A 27,553-nucleotide genomic window follows, 5' to 3' on the forward strand; every position below is an offset into this window, starting at 1 on the left:
GTAGAAGGGATTCCTGTTCTGGGCCCTTTGCACCTCTGAGGCCATGTTCCTATAAGACACACCCTTTCCTACCCTGAAATGATATATTGTCATGTGCAACAGGAATTTCTAATGTTCACTTCCTGCTTCAAACAGAAATTCACTATGTAAGGGGCAGCAAAAGTCTCTTCAGGGACCCAGTATGAACAGTATTTAGTTGCACAATGATTGCAGAAGCAAGACTCATTGGTGAAATGTTTGGTTCCCGTAACATCAGCTTATTCTAGGTATACATGAGAGGGTGATTAATTTTGTGTAAGAGACTATACAGACATCCCATTGCCCTGAATATGATCTTACTTCTGTGACTCCTATGGAACTTGGTGCTCTTCTCTCACTTGGCAGAAACAAATGGATAGGACATCAATAGCCAATAAAATAAACCTTGACCTATATGTCACACTCATATAAAAATAAGCTCAAAATGGGTCAGAGATCTCAATTCAAAATGTAAAACCACAAACATTTTAGAAGAGAACGTAGGAGGCAGCAGGATTTCTGAAGGGGAGAAGGGTTATAGGGTTGCCTGATGGACTAAGCACAAAGCACCATGGCTTTGGAGCCACATGAGGGCCCAGCAGCCATGGGTACCTGAGGAGGTGTGATTACCCCCAGTGGAGCCACCACCCTGAAATGGATGACAAACACACTGGCTTGGCCACCAGCACCTGCATGGCTAGCTGCGGATCGAAGTCCCTCCTGAGAATTTCTAGATTGTGCAAGGTCCAAATTCATGTACAATCACGAGTGATCAGAGCAACCCTCAAAATGACCAAGACTGTTATCTCCTGACTCTGCCAACCAGGCAGGTGGGGGCTGAGCAGGATTTGCGTTGATTTAGAAACGTGTAAAAGTGATGATTCTTCTATTTGAGTTTTGTGGGTGACATTGATTTTTGTGTGTGTGAATATCCGAGGGAGGGAGGGAAGGAGGGAGGAAGAAAGAGAGATAGAGAGGGGGAGAGAGAGGTAAAGGGGGGGGGAAAGAGAGAGAGAGACAGAGAGAGACAGAGAGAGAGAGAGAGAGAAAGAGAGAGAAAGAGAGAGAGAAGAGGGAGAATGTGCCCCTCACGCATTTATCTTAGCACTTGCTCTATATGCCACCTTGCAGGGACATATCAATTATGTAAAATAAGGGACATGTTGATGGAATTTTAGCACTAGTGCCCTCCAGCATACCCTCTGTTTTGAATTGGTTTAGAAATCTGCATTAAAGAATTCATATGTAGTGGAATTGCTGCATCAATGCATACCCATATTATTAAGATTCTTGATACTTATTGCTACCAACTCTCCAGAAAATGTGTTCCAATGTATATACCTCCAATAATGTAATGCCCAAATTTTCCTGTTGGCCCCATAGCTACTCGCTTCCTCCTTGTGAGCAATAAGGACTCTCAGGAAGAAAAGGTTTGAAGGGTGAGGTGAGGCTTCCCCATAGAGATGCCAAATGAGCTGAACAGTGGGTACCAAGAAGGGAAATCCATTAGAGACAAAGATGCTTCTGGAGGGGAGGGAGGAGAGTGGGGCTTTTCCTTTCCTTTCCTGGAATCTCAGGGAAGCATGGTGTGGCAGAGAGAGCCAAGGATGAGACTCCAAAAGACCTGGATATGATAGATAGCTCTGTCACTTACAAGCTGTGTGACCCCCTAGACCAGTCATTTAACCTCTCTGAGCCTCAGTTTCTTTATCTGTAGAATAGTGTTATCATCTGTTAGAGCATTTGTCTCCGTTTGCTTTGCATTACATACAGTTAGACATGTTGCAACCTGACTCTGCAGGGAAATTTCTGCCTCAGAGCAAGGAAGGAGCTGACCTTGAACTTCTGTACTTATAACCTGGGTGCTGTTAACTTGTAAGAACAAGCCCTTGCTAGCTACCACAGTTGAGGTCTCTGCCTTGTGTTCGACATTTTGGTTAACATTGACCATATTCTCATTTCCTGTCAGGCTTGGTACTGAAGCAGCTGGAAACGGGAGTGGAGGGAGAGGGGAACAGGAAGAGAGTTGCTCCCTGAATGTGCTGTGTTTGATGTGGTGGTTGTTAAAACTGTGCTGGGAAGGCATTGGAGGAAATTGTGTGAAACTGTGGGGGACACAGAGAAGTTAGTCAGAGGGTAGAGCCTTTTAAAATTGCTTCTCCCTCCACAGACTATAACTCCTTTAACTGTGCAGCCTCAATTCACACTGCAAGCCCGGGATAAAAGCTGGCTCTCTGCCGTATTAATGATGGTTCCCAATAAACCCGTAAGTCCCAATCTCATCTCTCCTCTCTGGTCCCTGGTCCTGAGGCACTTGGCATAGGTGGGAGTCATCTCCTTATCTCTTAATAATCCAGAAGTCCAGGAAGTGGTCCCTGTGTCCTTTCTGCCTGTCCTTGCCCAGCTCTCTCCAGGTGTCTTTTTGTCCAACTCTGATGGCACTGAGGCAGGCAAATAAGACTGGGATCTGACAAGTGTCCAGTCAAGGAATGGGATGTCAGTGTCCTCTTTTTGTAGACACCAAATTTGCTATTGCTTCTCTTGAGTTGGAAAAGATACGACCCACTCCCTACCCAGTAGTCTTTGCACCTCCCTTTCTTCAGTTCACACAGGTAGTGGACAGAGAGCCCGTGTTATCGGGAGGGTAGACTCTTACCACAACGCTAGGAGATAGCTTCTGATTGGTCAAAGCCAGTCATAGCACTCTCATGCCCCTTAGCCTGTGATTGGTTTTAGGGAAGGCAAGCAACCCAGTTCTGGCCAATGAAACATAAGACGTGTGTAGGGAGCAGGAGCAAAAAGCCAAGCCTGCAAGGAGAGGGTCTTTTGTCCTCTCCCCCTTCTTCTTGCCTTAACCAGTAGAAAACTTGGAAGTATAAAAGCCTTTTTACAACCATTAAATGACAAGATAGAGAATGAAAACTAACACATAAAGGATGGTGGAACAGAAAGAAATAGCCTGTGTCCTTGAAGGCATGGATGCCCAAAATGAACTAATACAGCAACCAGCAGCTCAAAGCACTGCAGGTCATATTTTCTGTTACTTGTATCGAAACGCATTCCCAGCCAGTGCAGGGGGCCTCTGCTGCAGAGAGAGAAACCGGTCAAGAGCCCTGTCCACTTCCCCATGGGGAGGTGAGCAAAGGGGATGAGCTGTCTTTTTCAAACACTGCAATCTTCGAAAGTCAACTCCATTCTTATCCCCAGGCCTCCTCTTAGCTTGCCCACGTTAGAGGGTGGTGCTGGCAGGATAGGGGGTGGTGCTGGTTCTGCTTGCCTGGTCCCTCTCCATCAGCTCTTGCGGGTAGAGGGAAGGGTTGGCTTTAAACTTGGAATATGGGACACATGGAGGTTTTTCTTCTTAGCCAGGGTTTTTATTATTAATGTAGCTAATTCCAGATAGATTCGACTGGCTTCACTTTGTATTTCCCTTCTTGCCCAGTCCCAGCTGCCTCTGGTTACAGGATCATACTCTTAACACGCTCACTTCTATCCATCTCACAGAACATCCACCTCTCCAAGGTTCTCCTCCTGAAGCTAGAATGCAGCTTTGCCCAGGATGGTACCAGCCACACTCCTGCTCTTATACCCAGGAGAGGGAAATAAGAAATAAGAACTGTTCTGTGCCCTGTATATGTTAGGAACCTTACACGTGCCATGTTTACTTTGTAGTTAAGAGCAAGGGCTATGTCAACAGACAGACCTGGATTTGAAGCCTTGATCTTCTACATGACCTTGGGCAAGTCATTGGACATCTTTGAGCCTCTTTTTCCTCATTTATAAAAGATAATAATACGTTACCAATAGGATGGCTCAGGAGTTAAACACGTTTGCTTAGCACAATTCCATCATGTGTGCTGAGTATTATCAGGAGGGTTATTTCAACACAACCTGCCTGATCGTGAACTTTAGATTACAAGACCCTTCTTCCCAGATGTGCCTGCTCCTGGCCTCCTTGTCTGGTCCCAGCTGCCTCTGTCCTGTCTAGCTATATCTTCAGTCTGACAACACCATGTCTTTCAACGAAAGCACTTCTTCTTGCTAAACAACTCTTGCTAAGATGTATTGAGCACTTATTAGATGTCAGGTACTGTGCTAAGCATTATGCACATATTATCCCTACAAAGAGTCTTAGAAAGTAAGCATTAGTATTCCCATTTTACAGGTGAAAAACTGGTTGAGCGAGTTTAGCCACTTCGCCAAGGACACACAGCTAGAATGGGATGGTGAGCTGGGATTTGAACCAGTCTGTATGCAACAAAGTTTGTGTTTTTTGTCGTTGCCAACAACCCTGAGAGGCAGGGAGGGCAGGTGCTCAACCCTCTTCCCATTTTATAGAGGAACAGCTGAGTGTCAAGGTCACACAGCTGGTCTGTAGCAGAACCAAGCCTAGAACCAGGTTCTAGGCAAAGCAGCCCCTGTGGAGCTGTCATCCGAAGGGGTCACTGAACTACTGAGGGGGTAGCGTGCTGACTTCAAATGCTGGAAGGAAACGGGGAGACACTTTGAAATGCTGGAGAGGGATTTAGGGAATTCACTTACAGGCTTTTTGGCAAGAGCTCTTGCAACATCTGTGGAGACAGGGATGGCTTGTCCCTGTCTCTAAGTGAACCTCAAAACACATGTGACAAAATGCTCAGGAGTTGGGAGCAAGCACGTCCTGTCACACCCGGGAAGACTTCCCAGAGGGGCACATTTTCAGTAGTCCTTGAAGGGATGCTATAATTTGAACAGACAGAGCTGGTGGTGCTTGGAGGGCTGGCAAGTGTGTAGAGACTTCAGGCCAACACATGCCAGACGGCTATTGTGAGCCAAGCAAAGACTAGCGCAGGGTTTACATGCTTAGTGATGTTGTTTTTAAGCTATCCTGACTGATTGCTTAGGCTGCCTGCTTATATTATTTTACTGGATGAATAAAGAGAAGAATGATCATCTATGTTTCAGACCTACACCCACTACCTTGAACCTGACCTTCACAATCTCCTTGCACCAAGAGCCCTCTCCTTTCTTGGCAAGTGTCTCCTTGACAGTCTTCTCATGAGTTCCTGCTGGGAGTGTATCTTCTTTAGTCACCTGCTTTAAGCATTGATAAAGTGCTTTCCCATCCATATTGTCCTTTGATCCTTACACTATCCTTAGGAGGTAGATTTGCAGGGAGTATTCCCATTTTATGCATGAGGAAACTGAGGGTTCCGGATAGAGGTGGCAAATAGGCTTCAACTCACATTGATTTTCTGGAACACTGTATTGAGGTTCTGAGGTCAAGTCCAGGGGTTCAGTAAAAACTAGTGCTGTGCTCATGAGCAATGTCTGCTCTGAGCACAGAAAAGGAGTGATGGCACCTGTGCTGGTGAGTTAAACAACTCAGGTGTTCTGATTCCTGGCCCAGGGTTGTTTCTGACTGCATGTTACTCGTAGAGGGAGGAGGTACAGGTATACACCACAGGTAGGAAATTGTACCGAGTAAATGCTCAGTGTGGGAGGCAGAAAATGGCCCTCCAAAAGATACCCATGTCCTAATCCCTGGAATCTGTGAATGTTCTCTTAGATGGCAAAAAAAAAATAGGCGTGAGGGTCTTTGCAGATATCATTAAGTTAAGGATTTTGAGGTGGGGAGATTATTCTGGATTTCCCGACTGGGCCCTAAATGCAATCATATGTTCATTAAAAGAGGGAGGCAGAGAGAGATTTCATACACACAGAGGAGAAGGTGAAGGGAAGATAGAGCAGAGAGAGGTTTGGAGATGTGTCCACAAGCCAAGGAATGCTGACGACCACCAGAAGTTGGAAGCGAGAAGGAATGGATTCTTCTCTAGAGCCTCTGGAGGGCGTGTAGCCCTGCCCAAACCTTCATTTCAGCCCAGTGATACTGGTTTTGGATTTCTGGCCTCCAGACTGTGAGAGAATAACTTTCTGTTGTTTTAAGCCACCAAGTTTGTGGTAATTTGTTACAGCAGCCACAGGAAACTATTATAATATACTCAGTAAATATTATTTTTCGCTCCTTTCACAGTCTTTCTGAGCTCTGGAACATAACACACGCACATATATCATGTAACAAGTTAATATGTATTTCCACATACATATTTCATTGCAAATAGGAAAGACCTCCATTATGAGCAAATGTGTTTAAAGCATACTTAGGAATCTAATGCCTTAATAGGAATCTAATGTCTATTAAGACCAAGCTTAGATGTTTACTATTAAAGGATGTTTACTCTACATGGATATTAATTAAGAATTAATCAGTCTGCTCCATTTCCCACCAGGACAGTTATTTGTCTGATGTTTTCTTTAGTCCATCTTCAGTCGCCCATGGATGGGATAATAGCATTTTGAACAAATGTGAGCCTTTCCTTCTAAAGGAAAGGTTTACCTCTACATTCTGGGGGTGTTTTTTGTTTGTTTGTTTGTTTGTTTTGAAGGTCTTAGGGCTGCAGTTTTTCCTTCTTTGGGAAGAAGATGATAAAGAGAGAGAAGTTCAGCCTGCCATAAAATTAGTATTCAGGCAGAATTAGTACCCAAGGCCAGCAAACTGGAAGCAATAAATCATGTCATCTCAGCACATTGCCCATGGAGCCTAAATTAGAAAAAAAAAATCCATTATGAGAAATGAAATTCTTAATAATGAAATCTTATTCATGGATGGTGTGCGTTGGGGAGGTTATGAAATATGACTTGGGAGAGGTTTCGAATGTTAATATTCAGAAGATGGCTGTCATAGGTAATCACAATGCAAATATTAAATTGTGAGTCACTGTGCCACTTTAAAAAAAAATATTCTACACACGCACACTCCAGAGAAAACACCTGCTGCAAAAAGATGCAGAAGACATGGAACAATCAGAAAAATCACTGTCAAAAGAACCTCAGTGAAGAATTTCGCCAGGCTGGACATCCCTGGTGGCCGGCCAATAGTTCTAGGTGCTCTGCTTGGGCTGAATGTATTGAATCCAGCTCCAGCCCATCCCATTTCACAGATGAGGAACCTGAGGCTTAGAGAACTTAAGGTCAGTGCTCTATAGTGAGTTGACAGGTGGTAGAAACCTTACTCCTAGGCCTCGGCCCTTTCCCTTTGACCAGACGGCCTCCTAGGACGTACACTGCTTGCCTTGTCAAAGCCAAAGCCTCCTCTCCAGCCTTCCTGATGCACTTGCTGAATCAAGGTAATCTTTAACAGGCATTTATTGGGAGGGATTAAGAACCTGGCCATTTCATACTTGGCTGGGTAAGAAAAAAAAGGACTGTTTAGAGTGTGTTGATCAGGCTTATTAGGTTCTTGAAACTTAGGAATCAAGTTTCAAGCTGGGACCAGAACAGGTGGGTTTGAGCAAGACTTCAGTAGCCCTTCAGTTAAGCCAGAGCTTAACTAAACTCTGGCTTAATATTACCTCCAATTACTGCTGTCTTTATATACAGAAACTCTAAAGGAACACCACGTGAGCTGACGCATTGTATACCTTCTCTACCACCCAACAACACCAAACACTTCCATCCTAAGCAAATGCAGTATTTTATCCAGCAAGGGGCGGGGGAGGGGTGTGTGTCCTGTTTTTGAGACTGGGTAATTTAGTAGCTGCAAAGTCCTGAAAACATGATGATTACTTCCTCAGTGTGGCCGTGACAAGCCCTGGGGAGATATAGCCGATAAAATCCATGCCAGCTGGGTACAGAGGGACGGCTGAGGAAGAGACTCCTGTGGTTAAGTCAGAAGTTGAACAGTATCTCAGCAAGTGATCAGCCTGCTGTGGTCCATTGTCCCCTCCACACTTGGGGCCTTGGTGGCAGGCCTGGTGACGACAGTGCTTTGCAGAGGGTCTCTACCCTGCCACAGCTCCAGGTCCCCAACACATGATCACACGGTAGGTGAAGAATGAGCATTAGTAACATTATTTGTTGATTCATCCATTCAGCCAATCCTTTTGGAAATTCTCTTTTTTTCCTGGCTTTGTGGTTTCATGTGAAGGGAGATTGAAGTAACATGTCTGGCTTTTCTCTGCTCCTCTCTGTCCATTTTTGTCCCCTATCCTGAAGGGAGGAGTAGCGTATTAGTTGGTACAAAAGTAATTGCAGGGCTGGCCCGGTGGCTCAGGCGGTTAGAGCTCCATGCTCCTAACTACAAAGGCTGCCTGTTCGATTCCCACATGGGCCAGTGGGCTCTCAACCACAAGATTGCCAGTTCGATTCCTCAAGTCCTGCAAGGGATGGTGGGCAGCGCCCCCTGCAACTAAGATTGAACATGGCACCTTGAGCTGAGCTGCCGCTGAGCTCCTTTGGGATTTGCCTGCCTGCAGGGAGCACCCCTTCTGTTCCAATCCAAGTGCCCATACACTCCAACGCTTGCATTGGTCCAGGGTGACCAGAAACTGTGACTGGCTAAGTCTCTAATTAAGGAAGTGGAGTATTAGAAGCCTTTTGGCTAGCAGACCTAAACCCCTTTCTCTAAGATCAGTTTTTGTCACTGATAAAGGTGGCATTTTTATCTTTATGTGTTTGACTTTTGTGTGTGTCTCTCTTAATGTGTTCTGTACTTGGGTGGAGGAAAAAAAGGCATTATTTCTTGACCCCAGCAAATCCAATTAAGCACCTGCTTTGTGTATTAAACTGTGCAGGAAAAAACAGGTTGAGCAGGACAGGATTCCATATGTGCAGGGACTTGTTGGTGGGGGTGTCGCGAGCTCCTGGAAGGGCAGTTGCCACATTTCAGTCTCTTCCTGAAAGTCAAGGGGACGTTAACCCCTCGGCCGGGCCCTACGTCTCTGCGTGATACTTGTGATGTGATGGGGAACCTAGGTTCAGATAGAGTGAGCAACACAGCTTTATTTGAGAACCAATGTCCCTCCAGAGGCCAATGCTCTGGTAAGCACCATAGGTTATACAAGATAAATAGAATTTAGTAACGAACCAAGTCCCAAAGTCAATCGGGGTGGAGAAGGTTCCTGATCTGGGGGAGATGACTGAGCTCACGACACGTCTGAGGCGAGCTGGTCTTGCAAGGAAGAACGTCGGAGAGCCCCGGATTATGCGGCTTGCACCTCACAGAGGGTCTGAGCCGGAGTGCCCAGTCGGACTACTCATGGCGTTGCTCTCAATCCCAGGAAAACTCAATCCCAGGAATGGTTGGTCATGGGCAAAGTGAAGAGTTCGTTGGGGGTTAATGCAATAATAATGTAATAACAAAGGGGCATGCAGGGATGTGTTCTCTAAGAGAGAAAAGAGGAGTGCCCAACTTCCTGGAGAGATCAGGGAAGCTTCCAGAAGTGTCATTTACTACCTGATAGTAGCAAAGGGCAGGGGTGTGGGGGTCTAAGTGAGGGAAGTGGATTGAGCAGAACCTTTTACTGTCCTAGCTAGCTCTCTGGTACACCCAGGAGGCAAAGTTTAAAGCAGGCAAACACTTTTGTAAAGATCACACAGTGAGTTGGCCAAGCTGGAACCCCAAACCAGAACTCCTAAGTCTTTAAGCCAAGCTTCATGTCCCTAAAGGCCCACAGGTAGTTTTCTAATTAAAGAACTCCCTCTAGTTTGTCAATAGATGATGGAGGAATGATGTAACATTCCTCCCAGGAGTCTGACACCCTCAGGAATTAAAATATGATGAACTTAACAAATGGAAAGGAAAAAGAAATTTTCAATAGTTGAAATATGTGTGTACCCTGCACCCACACCCTTCTCCGGAGGATTGCCTAGGGACTGATTGTTGCAGACAAACAAAGTCCAACTCCTTTGCCTCAAGGCACGGCCAACTCTGTGGTGCAATTTACACTCCAGAGATCTCCATGCCGTATGGCTGAGACCAGACTGCGGAAATCACATCCTTGCTCTGCTTCTTCCCCCTCCCTGTGTTAGTCCGGGTTCTCCAGAGAAACAAAACCAACAGGAAATATATATATATTTAAACTTTTATGTAAACATATTTATATATACAGTATATATTACATATACATACGGCGAGAGAGAGAGGGAGAGAGAGAGATAAGAATGTGAGAGAGATGTTAAGGAATTGACTCATGTAATTGCAGTCTGGAGGCAGAAATCTTTCTTCTTCGGGAAACCTTCGTCTTTGCTCTTAAGGCCTTCAGCTGATTGGATGAGGCCCACCCACCCTATATATTTATATGCTCTACATATAAATATAGGGTTATCTATTTTACTTAAAGTCAACTAACTATAAATGTTAATCACATCAAAAAATCCCCACAAAAAACCTTTACAGCAACAGCTGGACTAGTGTTTGGCTAAACAACTGGTCACGGTAGTCCAGCCAAGATGACATATGATTAAGCACCACATCCCCTCACTCCCTGACAGGTGTTCCTGAGATCATGCCCTTAATAAATCACTTGTATATCAATCCTTATGTCATACTCGGCTTCTAGGGACCTGCACCAAGACCAAGTAACACTTTGCATCCTGCTGCATTATCTTGTTTGCTTTAGGCTTGCTTCTTTATCGTCCACCTTTCCTCTCTAGAAATATGTTCCTGGAGAGTGGGTTTTTTTCGGTCTTGCTTACTGCTGTAACTCTAGCCCCTAGAACAAGATCTAGTATATAGCACAGTGGCTGATCTTTTGCCTGACTGCTCTCAGCCCCTATTTCCACTCTGCTTTGTTCTGTTATGTATGTTAGGGAGGCTTGGACCCTGCAACTACATTCCTCAGGCTGTTTTACCACCAGGCTTTCTCAGATAGGCTCTGACAATTAGACACTGGTATAAGATTGGAAAAGAGAAAGAGAGAAGAGGTTCTTTTCCTACTTCAAACTTCTATTTGCATCCCTCCAGCAGGTACAGAGAGCAACAGGTACTTTTGGTACTTCTAGTATCTATAGGTGGACCTTCTTCCTCAGAGCCTAAGTAGCTCTCCAACATGGTCCCACGATCAGCACACAGTGTCCCCACCATGGTCTTAGCCCTGGCCACCTTTGGAAACCTCTGCGGCTCAAAGCACCAGCCCAGCCTCCCCTCCTCCCAGTGCAGGGCTCTGGTAACACCATCTCCACCCTGTTGTTCTCCCACTCTTAGGGTTGGCAGCTTCTTCCAGCAGTTACTAAGATCTGGGTTAACTCAAAGTCCATTTTTTTCTCAATTCTTCCAACACTGCAGTGTCACTTTTCTATATTAAATTCCCACTGTTTAAAATATCTAGAGAGGTATACTTTCTCATGGCTGGATACTTCTAACCCTGACTGATATTTAGGCCCTCAATAAATAGTTGTTGTGTAAATAAATTAATGCCAAACTAATGTTCTTAAAGCTTCTACTTCAAAAGAAAGAAACTTGTCTTTTGCAGCATCCATACGTGAAATTACAAGGAGGGACTCTGGTTGGGCCATATTTCCCTCTCCTCCTTGGACCAATGCCTCTGGACAAATGGATGGAGTATCTTGACCAGTGAGGAGTGGCTCATAGACTCAGCCCTACGACTCACAGCAGGCAGGGTACTGACATTGACAGGGCCACCTGAACCACCTGGGATGAGAGAGAGGTACTTCTCCAGTGGAAGGAGGGAACTGGGCAGAAAAAGCCCAACATTTCCCCACCACAATGAACTTAGAGTCTGCAGGGAGAAATAGACACACTGACAGATTGTTATAATACAAGGAGGTGAAGTACTAAGTGTTCTGGGAACACAGGGGAGCATTTATTCTACTAAGCACTTTCCCATACATTCTATAATTTGTTCCTCATGATGTCAGTCACTACGAAGTAGACATTTTCATCTTCGTTTTACAGAATCTTCTTTGGCCTCCTGTGACTGGGCTTTCCACCTCTTTTTGACTCCAGGTCCATCTTGCCCAGCTCCCTTAGCCAGGCCATACCAACTCCAATTTTCTTTCACCTGTAGATATCTCAACCCTATTCCTTATTTATTTATTTATTTATTTATTTATTTATTTTTTGTAGAATTCTCCTGAGGAAGAGTGATTGCAAACAAATATTCCCTAGTCCCATAACAATAATGGCACCTACCATCATACAAATCACCCCCCACGAGGCACACACCACATCAAATGTTTTACACACATTCTCTCATGTGGTCTTGTTCACAACCTTACAACATAGCAGTGGAATTCTAGAAAGATTGTATGACTGGGCCAAGGGTACAGAGCTACTTGGCAAGAGTATAAAGCTACCTCTGCCTGGCTCCCCGAATAGCAGAATTTCCTCCACGTTGTCTCTACACCAACGGAAGAATGGGTGAGACAACTGGGGGTGTTTAACCAGAAGGACAGCACACTTAGTGGCATCATTATTCATTCAAATATCTAATAGGCTGTGAGGTAAAAGAGAGAATTCATTGGAATTTTTGTGGACCCATTAGTCAGAAACAGAGTCACCTATAAAAGTTACAGTGAGGTAAAGTTCTGCTCAGTATAACCAAAATGATAGAAGGCAGTGTGGGCATTCAAAGAGATAATGACACTAGCTTTTAAGGGAAGTGGAGAATGAGAGAATCCTGACTCAGGGGGCAGAATCCAGACTCAGGGGGTAGAAGGTTTTTAAAGATCCTACGATTATGAAATTACAGCTTGCTTTCTATCCACCCCATTTCCTGAAGTTAAAATCCTTGCCAGACTAACCCAAGATTCCAGGTCAACTCCAGGTGATGAATTGATTTTTAAAAATTAAGTCAAAATGCCACACTGGTTGTAAAAGAGAAACCACAAAACCATGTACTGACAATAAGGATATACCATAGGAACGTTTTGCAAACGTTTCTGCATCTTTAAGCATTTTAATCTGTCTCAAACTTTTCCACAGTTTTCAGTTTCTTGTTTATCATTTAAAAAGTACTCCATTTTTATCCAATTAAGATTCCTCTGTTTGGTTGAAAATATTTTTACTGATTAATATTCTGCCTCAGACTCTAAGTGAATTGCTTGAGGAAAAGGAGCCGGATGGGGCATGAGATGAGGGGCTGACAAGAGTGCAGAACAGGAGGCATCTAGTCTATCTTGTCTAGGAGGCAACTTTCTGGCACTTCCAGTCTCCTTGTGCCCTGCTCAGGGGTGCATTACCCCAGGTTCTGTGCTAAGGTAATGATTGGAACTGTTTCTTCCTTTCCGAGGCAGGAGTCCAGTCTGTCCTTCACCATGAGGAGAATCATCAATAAGTGGCCAGAGATATTTGGAGTTGGGATCAAACTAATTTGGTCTTGGAGCCCAGGACTCCCTTCTTTCTGGTCTGTGGCATATGAGGAACTACACAGATGATATTTCCATGACACACATTCCTAAGAGCTATTCATGTGTGTTGTGGCCAAAATTCCATTTGCAGATGAGGAAACTAAGGCGTACAGAGATTCCATATCTCGCCAAAGGCCATGCAGCCAACAACTGGCCATGTAGACTTGAAAGCTGGACCTCCTGACTCCTGGCCCAGCTCCTTTCACTGTCCCACACATCTCCTTTGCAGGCTGCTAGTGGTGTTGGTTGATGGAAGAGGAAGTTGAGCCAGGGAAAGGCCAGCTCTTGCCTCAGGCCCTCTGCGGGTCTGTGACCCAGCTCTGAATATAGCTGGAGGCCTGGCTACTGACACCCTGGCTTTAGGTTACCTGTCTTCATTCCCCTTTCTGATCTAGCCCACCCTAGGGACATTCCAGTCCTGAGAGCTCTTTCTGATCAGGTTATGTGTGGCCTCCATAGCCTCAAGACATCTAAGTTCCTGTGCCCTGGACTCCACCATTGCTGCCTCCCTCAAAGGGGACTGTGGACTGCTCTGTTCCTGAACCAGTCCTGAAGGAGAAGGAATGTGTGGAATTTGAAAATGAATCCCGTGAATAAGTGAAATTAGGAACCATTATGCCCTGGGTTAACTTCCAATTTACAGCTTTTTCTCCACTGTTTCTCCCAACCATGCCAGACCAGGCCTTAGGACAGGGCTCCTGACAAGCTCCGCTGCCTCACACATGTATAATCCTTACGCATTCATTGCACGCCTACTACGCGTGGGCTCTGTGCTGGCTCCCAGGATGCAGTGGTGAACAGAAAGGACACAGACTCATGGATTGGAGGCAGAGATGAACAAGAAATAGGAGGTTCCAATACAGTGACACAAGTGCCGTTCTAGCTGAGTGCTGACGGACGTAGTGGACAGCACAGCGGTCACTCCAGCCCCAGGACCACGGTTTTGCACAACACAGCTAATCTCTCTCCTCTTCCTCCTCAGCCTCTTCCTTCTTTGTCTGCCTCTCCCTCTCTCACTAAATTCCCCTGAGTACCTATTGTTTACCAGACACTCTCCTAGGTTTTATGGGGAGTTGGCTTTGGATTCCCATGACCCCCCTCTCAGTGGGTCCTGGGCCATGTTTTGAAATAAGTAAAGCCCATCTTCTCTCATTTTCTGATGTTTTGTTCCCCAGTCCCCCAGTAACCCAGTTTCCTTCACTGCCTCCTGGTTGTCCAAAGTCCCTCAATATCAAACCCCACCCTGGCCGCTCCCTCCAGGAAGTACCTCTAGTCTCAGATTTACCTCTAGCTCGTGTCTGCCGACTCCCATGTCCAAACTATTCTTACAGAACCTCTCAGATGGATGCCTAGGGATTAAACTAATTCTCCTCACTGCCGTTACCCTCTGTTATGTGTTGAATTGTGTCCCTCAAAAAGATACACTGAAGTTCTAACCCCTGGCACCTGTGAATATCACCTTACTTTGAAGATGTAATCAACTTAAAATGAGCTCATACTGGATCAGGCTGGGCCCTAATCCAATGACTGTCTTTATAAGAAGAGGGACATTTGGACACAGAGAGAGACACACAGGGAGAATGCTAGGAAGGAGGAAGAGGCTGAGTGATGTACCCACAAACCAAGAAGCAACAAGGGTTCCCAGCAACCCCAAGAAACTAGGAGGCGGCAAGGAAGGACCCTCCCCTAGAGCCTTCAGAGAGAGTGTGACCCTGCCCGACACCTTGATTCAGGACCTCCAGCCTGCAAAACTGCAAGGGAATACATTTCTGTTCTTTTAGGTCATCCAGTCTGGTGTTTTGTTATGGCAGCCCTAGGAAACTAATACGTCCTGCCGAAGGTCTTTACTTGGAAAGGTAAATGAGTCTCTGATTCATGGAATTTCAGGTGATGTAGGCTCCCATCTCTGTGAATTTTCCCCATCTAAATCTCTTGGTAATTATGGCAAAAACAAGTTACTCCGTCACAGCTGACTGGTCAGGGTAGATAAGTGACTGAGGGCCACCTAAGCCATTAAATAATAACAACCAAGTGGAATCTCTCTTTCAATAGTCTGAATGAAGAAACATAGAGATAGTGACAAACAAGTAATGTGTGCTGGGCCTATAAAATCTTATAGAGTCAAGGCTGGCATCGGTGTCATGTGCAAGTAGAAGTTGTGGGGAAGCAGGAACTGTAAGTAAGCAGAAGGCCCTGCTTTACAGAGAGAACAGGACGGATGTCCAGAAGCACAGAGACAAAAGAGGGAAAATAGTGACTATGGCTTCCTTGGTTTTTGAGGGTATCTCAGTGCTTTACTCCAGTCCCACAGAGGACTGTACAGCAGGCGACAGGGAGCCACAGAAGGTTCAAGGGAGAGGCAGAATTTCACTCTGTCATCTTATTCAGTGTTATGGTTCTCCTGCCATCGCACCTGCTGCCCTTGCTGACAATGCACACCTCCAGTGGTTGGATTCATTACGAACTCAGTGGCCTTGGGAATGACCTCAGTGCCTTCAGCTTGGGAAATCCAGATTTTGTATGGATTCACCATCTATCCAAAGCAGTGTGGAATTCTTTCATTTAGAAACTGAGATGAGAGTTAACCAATTTGGCCTCCCATGGTCCCTTCTATGTTCTTGAACAACTTGGATCACAGCAAGCCAGCTTGGCCAGTTACCACGGTCACCATTGTGTCACTATAATTGGAGCCCGACAGGCAGCAGCTAACAGAGATTTAACCAGTGTCTTGTCCTCTGGTCATGGCATCGCTGAGGGACATGCAGCTTTTCCCATTACCACAAATAGTTTAGTGTGGGGGGCAGGGTGGTGGTGGAAAGAGAAGAACAGTAACTCCTATTAAATGTCACCAACCAACGTCCTTGTTGACACAAGGAATAAATTTTAGCCAGTTGAACTTTGGTCAATTTCCTATAAAGTCATGAATATTCCAGAGTTGGGTCCTGATCAAAGGCTGAGTTTTCCCAAATATCTCAATTTTCCTCAGTTGCCTTTGTACCTAGTGTCACGCAGGATGGCATGCGGGGCCTCAGCTCCCGCTCCCCACACAAGAATGCAGGACATGGTGAGGCCAAACAGGAACACCCACGGAGCCATAGATAGGGGAGTCATACCACTATAGTCTCGCTGGCGGCTGGGTTGGAGACACAGGAAGCAGGAGCCACACTACCCACAACCTGCCGTCCACTTCTCTCTGCCAACCAACCTCACTTGCTAGCAGCAATCTGCTGTGCTAACCACAATCCACGCTTGCTAGCTCAGCCACCATCTTCTTGCTAGCCCCCCATTTTGCTGCTAGCGTTGCCACAGCAGTCATATTAGTGGCCAGTGGCTCACTGGTTGCAGCTGACGGCCAACTAGCCACAGCTGATGGCCATCCAATCACAGTTGATGGCCATTTACTACCTGAGCCAGCACCTTTTCACATGAGGCCGAGAGCCTGGAAACTGCACTCCTGGCTCTGTCCCCACACCTAGTAACAGCCAATTTACTTATACATCACTTAATGTGGTATATATATGTATGTATATATGAACATGAAATGCAGTCTTTCATTTAACCCTTAGAACTACTCTATGGAGTAGGTTCTATTACTATTCCCATTTTACAGATGAGAGCCTGGAGGCCCAAAGTAGTAGGTCTCTTGCAGAGCACACGGAAAGTAAGTTTCTAAAATTCATGTCTCACCTTGATTCCCCCAAGTAAGTAGGAATCTGGAAATACCTTTGAAAAAAATAGCTGTATGAAGTTTTGAAAGGCCCTGAACTTGTAGCTAATTCCTAAGCCCTGAACTTAATTCTTGTCAGTGACTGTACTGGCAAGGCAACAGCCTTGTCACACAGGGGACAGTCCTGCCATTATCATCAGCTATTCTGGGCCTGGGCTCTTCTACAGTCTCTAGCCTGATGCCCTGGGGCAATTGCTGAAACTCTCAAAGCCACAGTCTGGAAAGTGAGATGCCAGTTCTCACTCTGCATGTTTCACTGGGATGTTATGAGTCTCAATCTAAATAGGAATCTTCAACTGAACTCAATATTTTTTGAGCACTTAGCCTGGGTTGGGAAATGTGCTAGGCACTAAGGGTATCGATAAAAAGGAATAATTATAGGGCTGATTATTCATTCAGCAACTGAATATTGAGCGGCTCCATGGGCCAGGGACTGGCTATGCATTGGGAATGCATCTATATCTGAGGGCCAGGTTCCGTGCTCACAGAGCTGCTTCGAGTAAGCGAAGATAGTAAGAGAATATACATGTTCAAAATGTGAATTCAGTAATGTTCCATGGGGGCTGTTAGAGGAATTACAGGTGCTAGGGTGCATTTAACAGGAGGTCCTAACCTGGTCTAGGAGTCCAGGAAGGCCTTTTGAGGAAGTGATATTTAAGTGTCTTCTAGGAGCACAGAGACCAGATGGAGATGGGAACCAATAAATAAAGAGCTGTAATGGATGGATGTAGAAGGTGGAGAGGGGAGTCTTGCCACACTTATTATTAGAGTCAAGGTAGCTGTATTACTCAGTCCTGGGTGGTGCTGTCACAATTTAGACACATCCAGAAAATTTTCCGTAGGAGTTGGTATTTAAATGTGTGACTGCAAGGAGGTGACTAAGACTCAAAATAGAAAAAAAACTAGTAGAAATACTGGAATACTTCCTGCTTCATATTTTTCATCTCTCTCTCTCTCTCACGCACACACACGAATCTGGTTAATATGGTAGGTAAAATAAAAGATGTACACCATGGTCTCCTCATCCAAACCATATGAATTGTGGTTCTTAGAGTATCTCATTACCAGATCTTGGTGATTTGTATATAAAATGAAGGGAAAGAATCACTTTCTTTTTTTTTTTTTTAACTGAAGCTTTTTCATAGATAAAAGACAAGAGATTGAACAAGACTTCTAAGCAACCCTAGCCCCGTTCTGCAATCCCCAGTCCTGAGAATCTGTGAGGTTGGTTGTAGTTAGAAAGCTAAGGCTGCTTGAAGGCTGGTGAGATAGCCAAAGAGCAGGTCAGAAGAGTTACCCTACCCGCATTTCACCACGAACTTGCAGGGTGATCCTGGACAAGTCACTTCCCTTTTTGAGCCTGTGTCCCCATTTATAAATACAGGAAATTGGAAAAGTCCTTTTGAGCTAGTGTTATGTATTTATGAAAAGGACCCTCTCTCCTACTATATCCCCTCAGGCTAAAGTGGGTCCTTATGTTATATTTTTGGCACTCTTCCTTGTTAGCACGTATAGTCTCTACTTCTTTATTTTAAAAAAAATCTATTTATCTATCTCTATCAGTATTTGCCTTCCCCAAAAGACGTGAACTCCAGAAGAGAAGAGACTGTGCTGGTCACCACTGTACTCATTATATGTTTTAGTCTGGTCCTGGCACATAGTAGGAGCTCAATAAACATTTGTTGCCCAAAGTAGCCCCATGGAGCACTCATCCCCACGCCAGCCCTGCTGACTTGGTACCAGAGAGCACTGGGTGTCATGTCCAACGCGAGGAGGGTTGTGGGGAGTGAGGAGGGAGGCGCATGGTTAAGAAAAGACAGTAGCCATGAATAGTTAAGCAGGGCCAAGGGACTGGCAGCCTCAAGGTCTGGGCGGTGGTGCCTAATCGCCTATGTATTAGCTTTTGTTAGGTGGGGATAAAGCTTGTCAATCTCAAGATCTGTGAATCCCATACACTTGTAATAGGAAACTGATTCAAGCCAATCACCCTTGCCTTTGGGCAGCAGAACTCTAAGTCTCAGGATGTTTGTACTTTCCCAAGGGACAAAACCTATATGCATATGAATAGATGGAGAGCATGTCATTGAATCTCTTCCTCTGCAGGTTTTGGGAAGGAATGCAGCCACTGAGGCAGAGGCTCTCCTTAGCCAGGGGAAGGTGGGGGGCTGTGCCCACCTCTATGAACCCCGTGGGTTCTCCTGTTGGTCCCCACTCAACTGCACCTGGCTTGAGTTGTCCCCCCCCCACCGTGGGGCATCTTACTCATCATTGGCTGACCAGCCATCTTTTTGGGGCCAAACAGGGAGACATGAGGTGCAAACACAAAGGTGAAGCAAAGTCCCTGAAAGGATCCGTCTCACAGACTCTCCTTTCTTTAGGGGCAGGTACAAGGAGACAGACGGGTAGGCTGCTGCGTGGCCACAACTGGAGTTTCCTAACTGGTGTGTGGGGACAGAGCCAGGAGTGCAGTTTCCAGGCTCTCAGCCTCACGTGAAAAGGTGCTGGCTTAGGTAGGAAATGGCCATCAACTGTGATTGGATGGCCATCAGCTGTGGCTAGTTGGCCGTCAGCTGTAACCAGTGAGCCATTGGCCACTAATATAACTGCCGTGGCTACGCTAGCAGCAAATGGGGGTGCTTCTTAACAAGAAGATGGTGGCTGAGCTAGTAAAGGTGGATTGCAGTTAGCATGGCGGATTGCTGCTAGCAAGTGAGGTTGGTTGGCAGAGAGAAGTGGACGGCAGGTTGTGGGTAATGTGGCTCCTGCTTCCTTGTCTCCAACCCAGCCACCAGCGAGACAGTGGTATGACTCCCCTATCTATGGCTCCGTGGGTGTTCCTTTTTGGCCTCAGCATATCCTGCGTTCTTATGTGGGGAGCGGGACCAGAGACCCCGCATGCCAGGTGTCTGTGAGAAGCTCTGTGCTGACAAATGTGAGGGGTTTTGTTTGTTTGTTTGTTTGTTTTTTAACATTCCATTCATTTTGGTGTCACTGTTGAAATAATTACAACCATATGCCCTGTTTCAAAAAAATGCCTCTACCCTTTCCAGGGCCGTAGAAGAAACAAGGCCAGAATCACAATTCTGTCCGAATGAAGTCAGTTGCTGCCCACAGTGTGACAGTGGGGAATAGCAAACCCTAACATGGAATTTTTTTTTTCAAAGCCAAGAAATGTTAAACATTGTAAAGTCAGCACTCCTTAGGGTGATTTATGGAGCTGAACCACATTTGATTTCCTTTTGTCAACCATTAATTTAGCTGTATTCATTCATTTGTTCGTTTGTTTGGACAGTACTTCTTTTAGGCTTTAGCACATGGCAGATCTTGTGCAAAGCACAGTGAGGGACATTGAGATGGATGTGTGCCCAGAGCCCATGGCCAAGTAGAGGAAACAGGATCTACCCAAGAACTGCAAGGCTGACTGAGAGTTCAGTATTTGTGAGGCTGTTTGATTAAAGTCTGTTACTTGCTGCCAGACAGTAAGCCTCAGGGAACCAGGAGATAGGTGTTTTTGTCTTGCTCGGCATTGAATCCCCAGTGCTGAATGCTGCTTGAAACATAGTGGAAACTCAATAGTGTATATTTGCAGAATGAGGGAAATAGTGTCATCCAAAAGAGATTTTTTCTTTTAAGTGATATGGGGATTGGAGAGGGAGAGCTTAGTCTCAGCTGGGGAAATTACATGATGGAAGCTGAGAGAGACCATGGAGGTTAGTGCTTCTCACTGCCTCGTTTTACAAATGATGAAACTGTCACCAAGAGGGCAAGTAATTTGCCCAGGGTTCCACAGTGTTATGAGCCGAACTTCCCCCGCCCCCCACCCGCATTCATATGTTGAAGTCTTAATACCCAGTAGTATCTCAGAATGTGACTGTATTTGTAAGTAGGGTCTTTAAAGAGCTAAGTTAAATGAGGTCTTATGGGAGGACCCTAATCAACTATGAGTTGTGTCCTTATAAGAAGAGGAGATTAGGACACAGATATTTGCACAGAGGAAAGACCATGTGAAGACACAGGGAGAAGACAGACACCTACAAACCCAGGAGAGAGGCCTCAGAAGAATCCACCCTGCCAACACCACGATCTTGCACTTCTGGATTCCAGAATTGTGAGAAAATAAATTTCTGTTTGTTGGGACAGACTCCCAGAGAGCAGTTTCCAGGCTCTCAGTCTCATGTGGAAAGGAGCTGGGTTGCACATGCAACCACTTATGTAACCAGTTGGCCATCAGCTGTAACCAGTTAACCATCGGCCACTATTCTCTATGTTTATAACTGCCATGGCTACGTTAGCAAGCGCAGATGGTGCAAGTCTTATGGATCCTTCTTCCTGTGTCTCACCTGGGCCACCCCTGAGACTGGTGCAGGAAGACCCTTTTTTGGGGTCCTGGCAGATGTTTGCTTCTTGTGTCTCGACCAGCTGCCATCAAGAATATAGTAGTCTGAACCCCCTGTCCATGACTTTGTTGTTGTTGTTTTTGGCCTCACCGTATCCTGTGTTCACCTGCTGGGTGCTGGGCCCCAGCGTTACACTGTTGTAAGCCACCCAGTCTGTGGTACTTTGTTCTGGCAGTCCTAGCAAATTAATATATATAGTAAATGAAGGCAAAATTAGGACTAGGAGCCATACAGTTGTTATGCAGGGTGTCATGCGGGGTCTCTGGTCCCGCTCCCCACATAAGAACGCAGGACATGGTGAGGCCAAAAGGAACACCCATGGAGCCATAAGTAGGGGAGTCATGCCACTATAGTCTCGCTGGTGGCTGGGGTGGAGACACAGGAAGCAGGAGCCACATTACCCACAACCTGCCGTCCACTTCTCTCTGCCAACCAACCTCACTTGGTAGCAGCAATCCGCCGTGCTAACTGCAATCCGCGCTTGCTAGCTCAGCCACCATCTTCTTGCTAGCCCCCATTTTGCTGCTAGCATAGCCATGGCAGTTATATTAGTGGCCAGTGGCTCACTGGTTACAGCTGACAGCCAACTAGCCACAGTTGATGGCCATCCAGTCACAGTTGATGGCCATTTACTACCTGAGCCAGCACCTTTTCACGTGAGGCTGAGAGCCTGGAAACTGTACTCCTGGCTCTGTCCCCACACAGTACATGAAGGCAAAGTTAGGACTAGGAGCCAAGTCTGCTGAATCTCCTGAACCATTTGCATGACACCACTCAGCCGGTCCATTCAGTACTCTCCCCAATACCCAATCCTGATGAGGATGATGACGATGATGATAAGAGCTAAACCATATATAGTGCCTATCATACCAAACACTCTTCTAAGTACTTTACATACATTAGCTCATTTAATTACCTCGACAGCCCTGTGAAGTAAGTACCATGATTGTCCCATTTTTAACAGATGAGGAAACTAAAGCACAAAGGTTGAGCAACTCACCCAAGAGCATATAGCTACTCAGTGCTGGCGCCAGGATTCGGGCCCAGGAATTGTTCGCCCACCCATCGTGCTATTCTACTGTGGTATGTCTGTAAGCCAAAAGCTTTTTCAGACAAGATATAATGATAGCACTTTAGGCCTCAGTGGGTTTGCCATTAGTTACGCATATACTTATCCCAATCTGAAGTAGCTCAGTGGAGGCATAAAACAGATGAGCAGAGGGGAGCAGGAGCTTTGCTAAAGAGTAGAGTATTAGAATTTATTTGTTCCAGAATTTTCTGAAGTGTTAAGTGTTAGGCTATCAGTGCCAAAACATTGAAATAGCAGATATTAAGCCTCCCTCAAATTCAAAAACGACTTCTAATTCAGTCCTTGAAAGTGAAACAACCAAACCACTTCAGCCGAAGCACTTTGCAGTAAGAGACCTGCATTTGAATCTTCTCTCCACCACTAACCAGCTGAGTGACTTGGGGTTTATGGTAGTCTAAATCTCACTTTTTTCTTTCTTTCTGGGACATGGGAAAAATAACACCCATTTCACAGATTAGACAGAATGTATGCAAAAACACTATTACAGGTGCTAATACATAGTAAGTGATCAATAAACAGAGTTCTTACTAGCTAAGCAAAATGACCACATTAAAGGCTCTCTCCTCTGTGAAGCCTTCCCCAATGCCTCATCCAAGCCTGTCTAAATTAATTGCTTGCTCTTCTGGCTCTCCAAGGAAGTTGCTTGCACTTCTATTTGTCACGCAATTTGTCCTTCATTGTTATCATATATGTCGATGACACACCTATGCATGCGCCTATCCACTTAGTAAAATTGTACTGAGTGTTTTCCACGTCCCAGTGCTGTGCTGGACACTGGGAGTTCAGAGGTGGATATGACATGGTTCTACCCTCAAATGGGGTAGGTTTCAGGGGTAACTCATGGCTGGTGTGTACAATAGGCAGGGATGCTATAATAACAATAGTAAAAATTTAAAATTTTAACAATTTTATTGTATTATAGTATTTATCATGGGAAAAACCAGCACTTTGTTAGATTTCTACACACTTATCTTATGATTCAGCATTATTTTTATAGAATAAGGGAGTCATAATGTTTTCAGTTCTTTTCCAATTTAACTTCTAAAGGTCTTAGTCTGATTCAGCTTGGCAACAGATATATAAAGGAATAAATTATAAAGACTGTGTTAAGTGCTTGGCTAGAAAAGCTCCAGCGTTTTCTGGGGGCTGAAAAAAGACAGACCCACTGCCCGGCTGGAGCTCCCCAAGGGTAAGGACCAAGCCTTATCCTAGTTTCATAGCTGTTCTTTGAGCTGAACAGAACTGAGATGCCAGCTCCTTCAGTGCAGACCATAAACGGGAGTGGGGAGTGCAGGTGAGAGGCTCTTGCACAATCTTCCTCTAGCCTGAGTTGTGGAACTCATTTGTTTTTCGTTTTGTATGAAGAAAACAGAACCCCAGGTGGTAGAAGTAACTTGCTGAAGGTCGCAGAAGTGGAGAGTGACAAATGTTTTAGTGGTTAACATTTTTTGATACCTTATTATATGTCAAATATTGGCTGAGAGGCTTTATATCATTTTTTCTCATTTAATCCTTCAGACAATTCTGTGAAGTAGGTACCCTTATTTTTCCCATTTCATAGATGACGACAATGAGGTAAAGAGATTTTCACAAGGTCATTTAGTTATTAAATAGCTATAAGTAGCTCTCAGTGGATGGTGGTTGACGTTGGAATAACAGCCTGATCCTATACGGCACCAGGATGGGGTTATATACTACGTTAGGGGGACGTCCACCTGGGCGAGTACCGCAGTCCTGACCTGGGGCTGGAAGTGTACCGCGGTGGCGGGCTGGGGGCGGGGCCTCCAACTCTTGGTTCTCCATTAGCCTCCCTGGTGGCAAGAAAGTCCCTCCTCCAGCCGAGAAGAGATCAGTGATTGGCTCCCTCGAGACCGATTGACGGCACAGGGCGCAATTAGCGACTGCGGCGGAGGCGGGGCCACGAGCAGGAAGTGGGATAGAGGCGGCGTGAGGCGGGCTGGCGAGCTGGCTGCAGTCGCTGCTTTGCCTAATCTACACGGCCACCGGGGAGATGGATGGGCCGGGTCTGGGCTCGCAGGTGAGTGCGGCCGGGCGCTGGCTGTCCTGGGGGTCTGGGGAGAGGAAGTGGCTGTGGGGATACGAAGGCGTGGGTTGAGGCAGCTCACAGAGGGCCCTCCGGGGGCCGAGGGGCCTGGGCGGGGAGGGGACGCCTGGAAACACTGAGAATGAAGCTGGGAATTCTCTCTGAGGTGACCGGGAGGGAGTGGCCAGGACAGAGGGGTGAGTTCCTTTGCCAACCCTCCAGCCTCCATCCGCGGGCTGGGTCGCCCCCAGAGGCCGGTACCCGCTGTGTCCGGCAGGGACCGCTGTGGGGCCTGCAAGGGGCTGGCTGTTCCTGGGAGAGGTGTCAGGTGACACACCTGAGTTGGACCAGCTCGTCTGACCTTGGGCTGGAGTCTGTGCGGTTCTATTGATTGCTTTTTTCAGCGGAGGCGCCGTGGTACCCGCCTTCGCCCCATCCAGCTTTGTTTTAGCTCTTGTTCCCACATCCTTGCTTACTCCTTGAAAGAATTGAGACTGTTTGTGTTGGAGAAAGGGGAGTGAGAGGGGTGGTACGGTGATAGGTATCTGCAAAAGCCCAAGGGACTCTGCTACGGAGGAGGTACCGTATTTTGTCGTGTATAATGTGCCCCCTTGTATAATATGCACCCACGTTTTTGGCCCAAACTTTCAGGGGAAGGAAATCTTTCGTTTTAAATTTTTAATTCAAATTTTTATTTGTTTACGTTTAGGTACTTGTTTTTTTATATCATAAAGGAATTTTGGCATTCATTTTTTAACATACTGTAAGACATTTTCTGTAACAAATAATTACAAAACACAAGAACAGATACAAGGTACAAGAAATTTTATGTACCGGAAACAAATTTACAATATTTACACATCATATAAGGCTAAGAACTCTTCATCATAGCAAGTGCATCCTAAGTTCAGCAAAACCAATTATCATATTCCAGGATATATTATTTTGCATACGGATAGGATATCGTTCTTGATGCCAGAGTTACACTTTTAACTCATATACATAAATAAAATAATTAAAAACATTAATATAGATATGGAATTAGTACCACCCATGTATAATGTGCATCCTTATTTTTCCCCTCACAGATTTGGGCAAAATGCACATTATACACAGCAAAATACAGTATTCTGTGGAGAGGCCAGTTGTAGTTCCAGAGAACTGTACAGACTAGTGGGGGAAGTTACTGAAGGTACATGTTAGCTCCAAGGGAACAAGATTTTTGCCCTTTCTGTTTATGGTCCTTTCCCAATGCCTAGTAGTGGCATATTGCAACTATTCACTTAATGATTGTTGAAGAAATGAATATCCAGACTCAGCCAACTTTTAGTGAGTGTTTGGCATATGCCAGATGCTTTTATAGGCATCATTTTATTACGGAATTGAAGCATCCTTAAGAAGATGACACCATCCCTATATACAGATGAGAAAACTGTAGCTGTCTCCAGGTAGAGTGAGTTAGGTAGTGTGTTTTCTGTCCATAGTGGGGTTCAAGCAGTTTGAGATGATGGGATTAGTTGGCCTCTTACAAAAGTCTTTCCGGTCTTAAGAGTGATTCTCATGCTTCCCCTCTTTCAGCACAAGACGTGTGGGGAGTTATCAAGGCATCTTATTAGGTGTTCTGGGGTTTTGACAAGAAAAAAAATAGGTTTGCCAGCTGACTGAATTTTACAAAACGGTGTAGAATCTTCACATGGGAACTATGTCTCCTTTTTTTTCCCAGGGAGTCTCAAGGAAAAGTTGGTAGGAGTAACTATCATATCTTAATTACTGCCACTCATTTACAAAAGCTATTAAGTGCTTCAGGTTCAGTCCCTTGTGCGGAAGGGAAGGTAGCCCTGCCTGGTTCCATGACAGGTGGAGGAAGAGAATGATTCAGAAGTTGAAATTAATGGGGCCAGGTAGAGAAATCACTGTTGTTAATAATAATTGCTGTTAAATTTTTCAGTATTGTAAAGATCTTACATATGTATTGTGCTTTACAGTTTACAAAATAGTTCCCTATTCTTACTCCTCACTGTATCCCTGTGAGGTGCGGGGGGATTATTATTCCAGTTTTAGAGCTTAGGCCTGAGCCTCAAAAATTACAGTCATATGTTAATAGTTTAATAGCTGTAAGTCTCTGTAAGTAACAGAGCCAAGACTTCATTCATTCCACTAGGTGTTAGGGACGGTTACACGTGCTGGGGATAAATCAGTGAACAAAGCAGTCAACTTGCCTGCTCTGGCTGAATTTGGTTCTCCTGATTCCAATGTCAGAGCTGATGGGTTTTTGCCGGAGTTTGCTTATACAGGCTTACCTTGTTTTATTGCCTTTTATTGCGCTTCGCAGATACTGTCTTTTTTATATATCGAGGGTAAGACCCTCCACCAACCAAAAGATTATGACTCGTTGAAGGCTCAGAGAATGGTTAGCGTTTGTTAGCAATAAAGAATTTTTTAATTAAGGTATGTGCGTTGTTGTTTTCGACATCCTATTGCACACTTAATAGATTACAGTATAGTGTGAACATAACTTTTATATGCACTGGGAAAATAAAAAATTCATGAGACTCTCTTTATTGGGGTATTCACTTATTGCAGTGGTCTGCACCCAAACCCCCAGTATCTCCAAGGTACGCCTGTGCCACCTGCCCCCGTTTTCTCTCTGACTTCATTTTTTTTTTTTTTATTACTTTCTTACTAGCTCAATCAGCCCCAGCCACACTGGCCTCAAGGCCTTTGTACTTACTATTTGCTCTGTCTGGAGTACTCTTTCCTCATATACTCCCATGGCTTATTTCCTCACCTCTTTGACACAAATGTCACCTCATTGTGGCAAGACCTCCCCTTTATTACACCACTGGCAGCATTCCCTAGCCTCCTTTCTTGCTTTATATTTCTCCTCAGCATTTAATACCATTTAACACATCTCTTTGTCTTGTTTGTCTCTTCCACTGAAAGTAAGTGATGTTTATCTGTTATGTTCCCTGCTGTGTGCCTAGCATCTAGAACAGTGCCTCACTCTGGTTGGTACTCTATAGATAATTGTGCAATGAATGAACCTAGAAACTGAACTCTGATACTTCTGTTAAATGTCATGAGACTTT

At 45.2% G+C, this 27,553-nt stretch overlaps 1 protein-coding gene across 2 annotated transcripts in view; it reads left to right on the forward strand.

The window, feature by feature from the left end:
• Nucleotides 1–24,345: 24,345 nt before the first annotated feature.
• ZDHHC13 (zDHHC palmitoyltransferase 13) overlaps nucleotides 24,346–27,553 on the forward strand; it is a 47,654-nt gene continuing 44,446 nt past the window's right edge. The window contains exon 1 of one of the 2 annotated variants that reach the window (XM_019742618.2): nucleotides 24,346–24,458. In XM_019742618.2, the coding sequence (XP_019598177.2) occupies nucleotides 24,432–24,458 (27 nt within the window). In that variant the 5' untranslated portion in view covers nucleotides 24,346–24,431. The remainder of the gene's footprint in view (nucleotides 24,459–27,553) is intronic. The other variant, XM_074336120.1, reaches the window with a different exon arrangement.

This window comes from Rhinolophus sinicus, linkage group LG06 (assembly GCF_036562045.2).
Source record: "Rhinolophus sinicus isolate RSC01 linkage group LG06, ASM3656204v1, whole genome shotgun sequence".
Taxonomy (NCBI): Eukaryota; Metazoa; Chordata; class Mammalia; order Chiroptera; family Rhinolophidae; genus Rhinolophus; species Rhinolophus sinicus.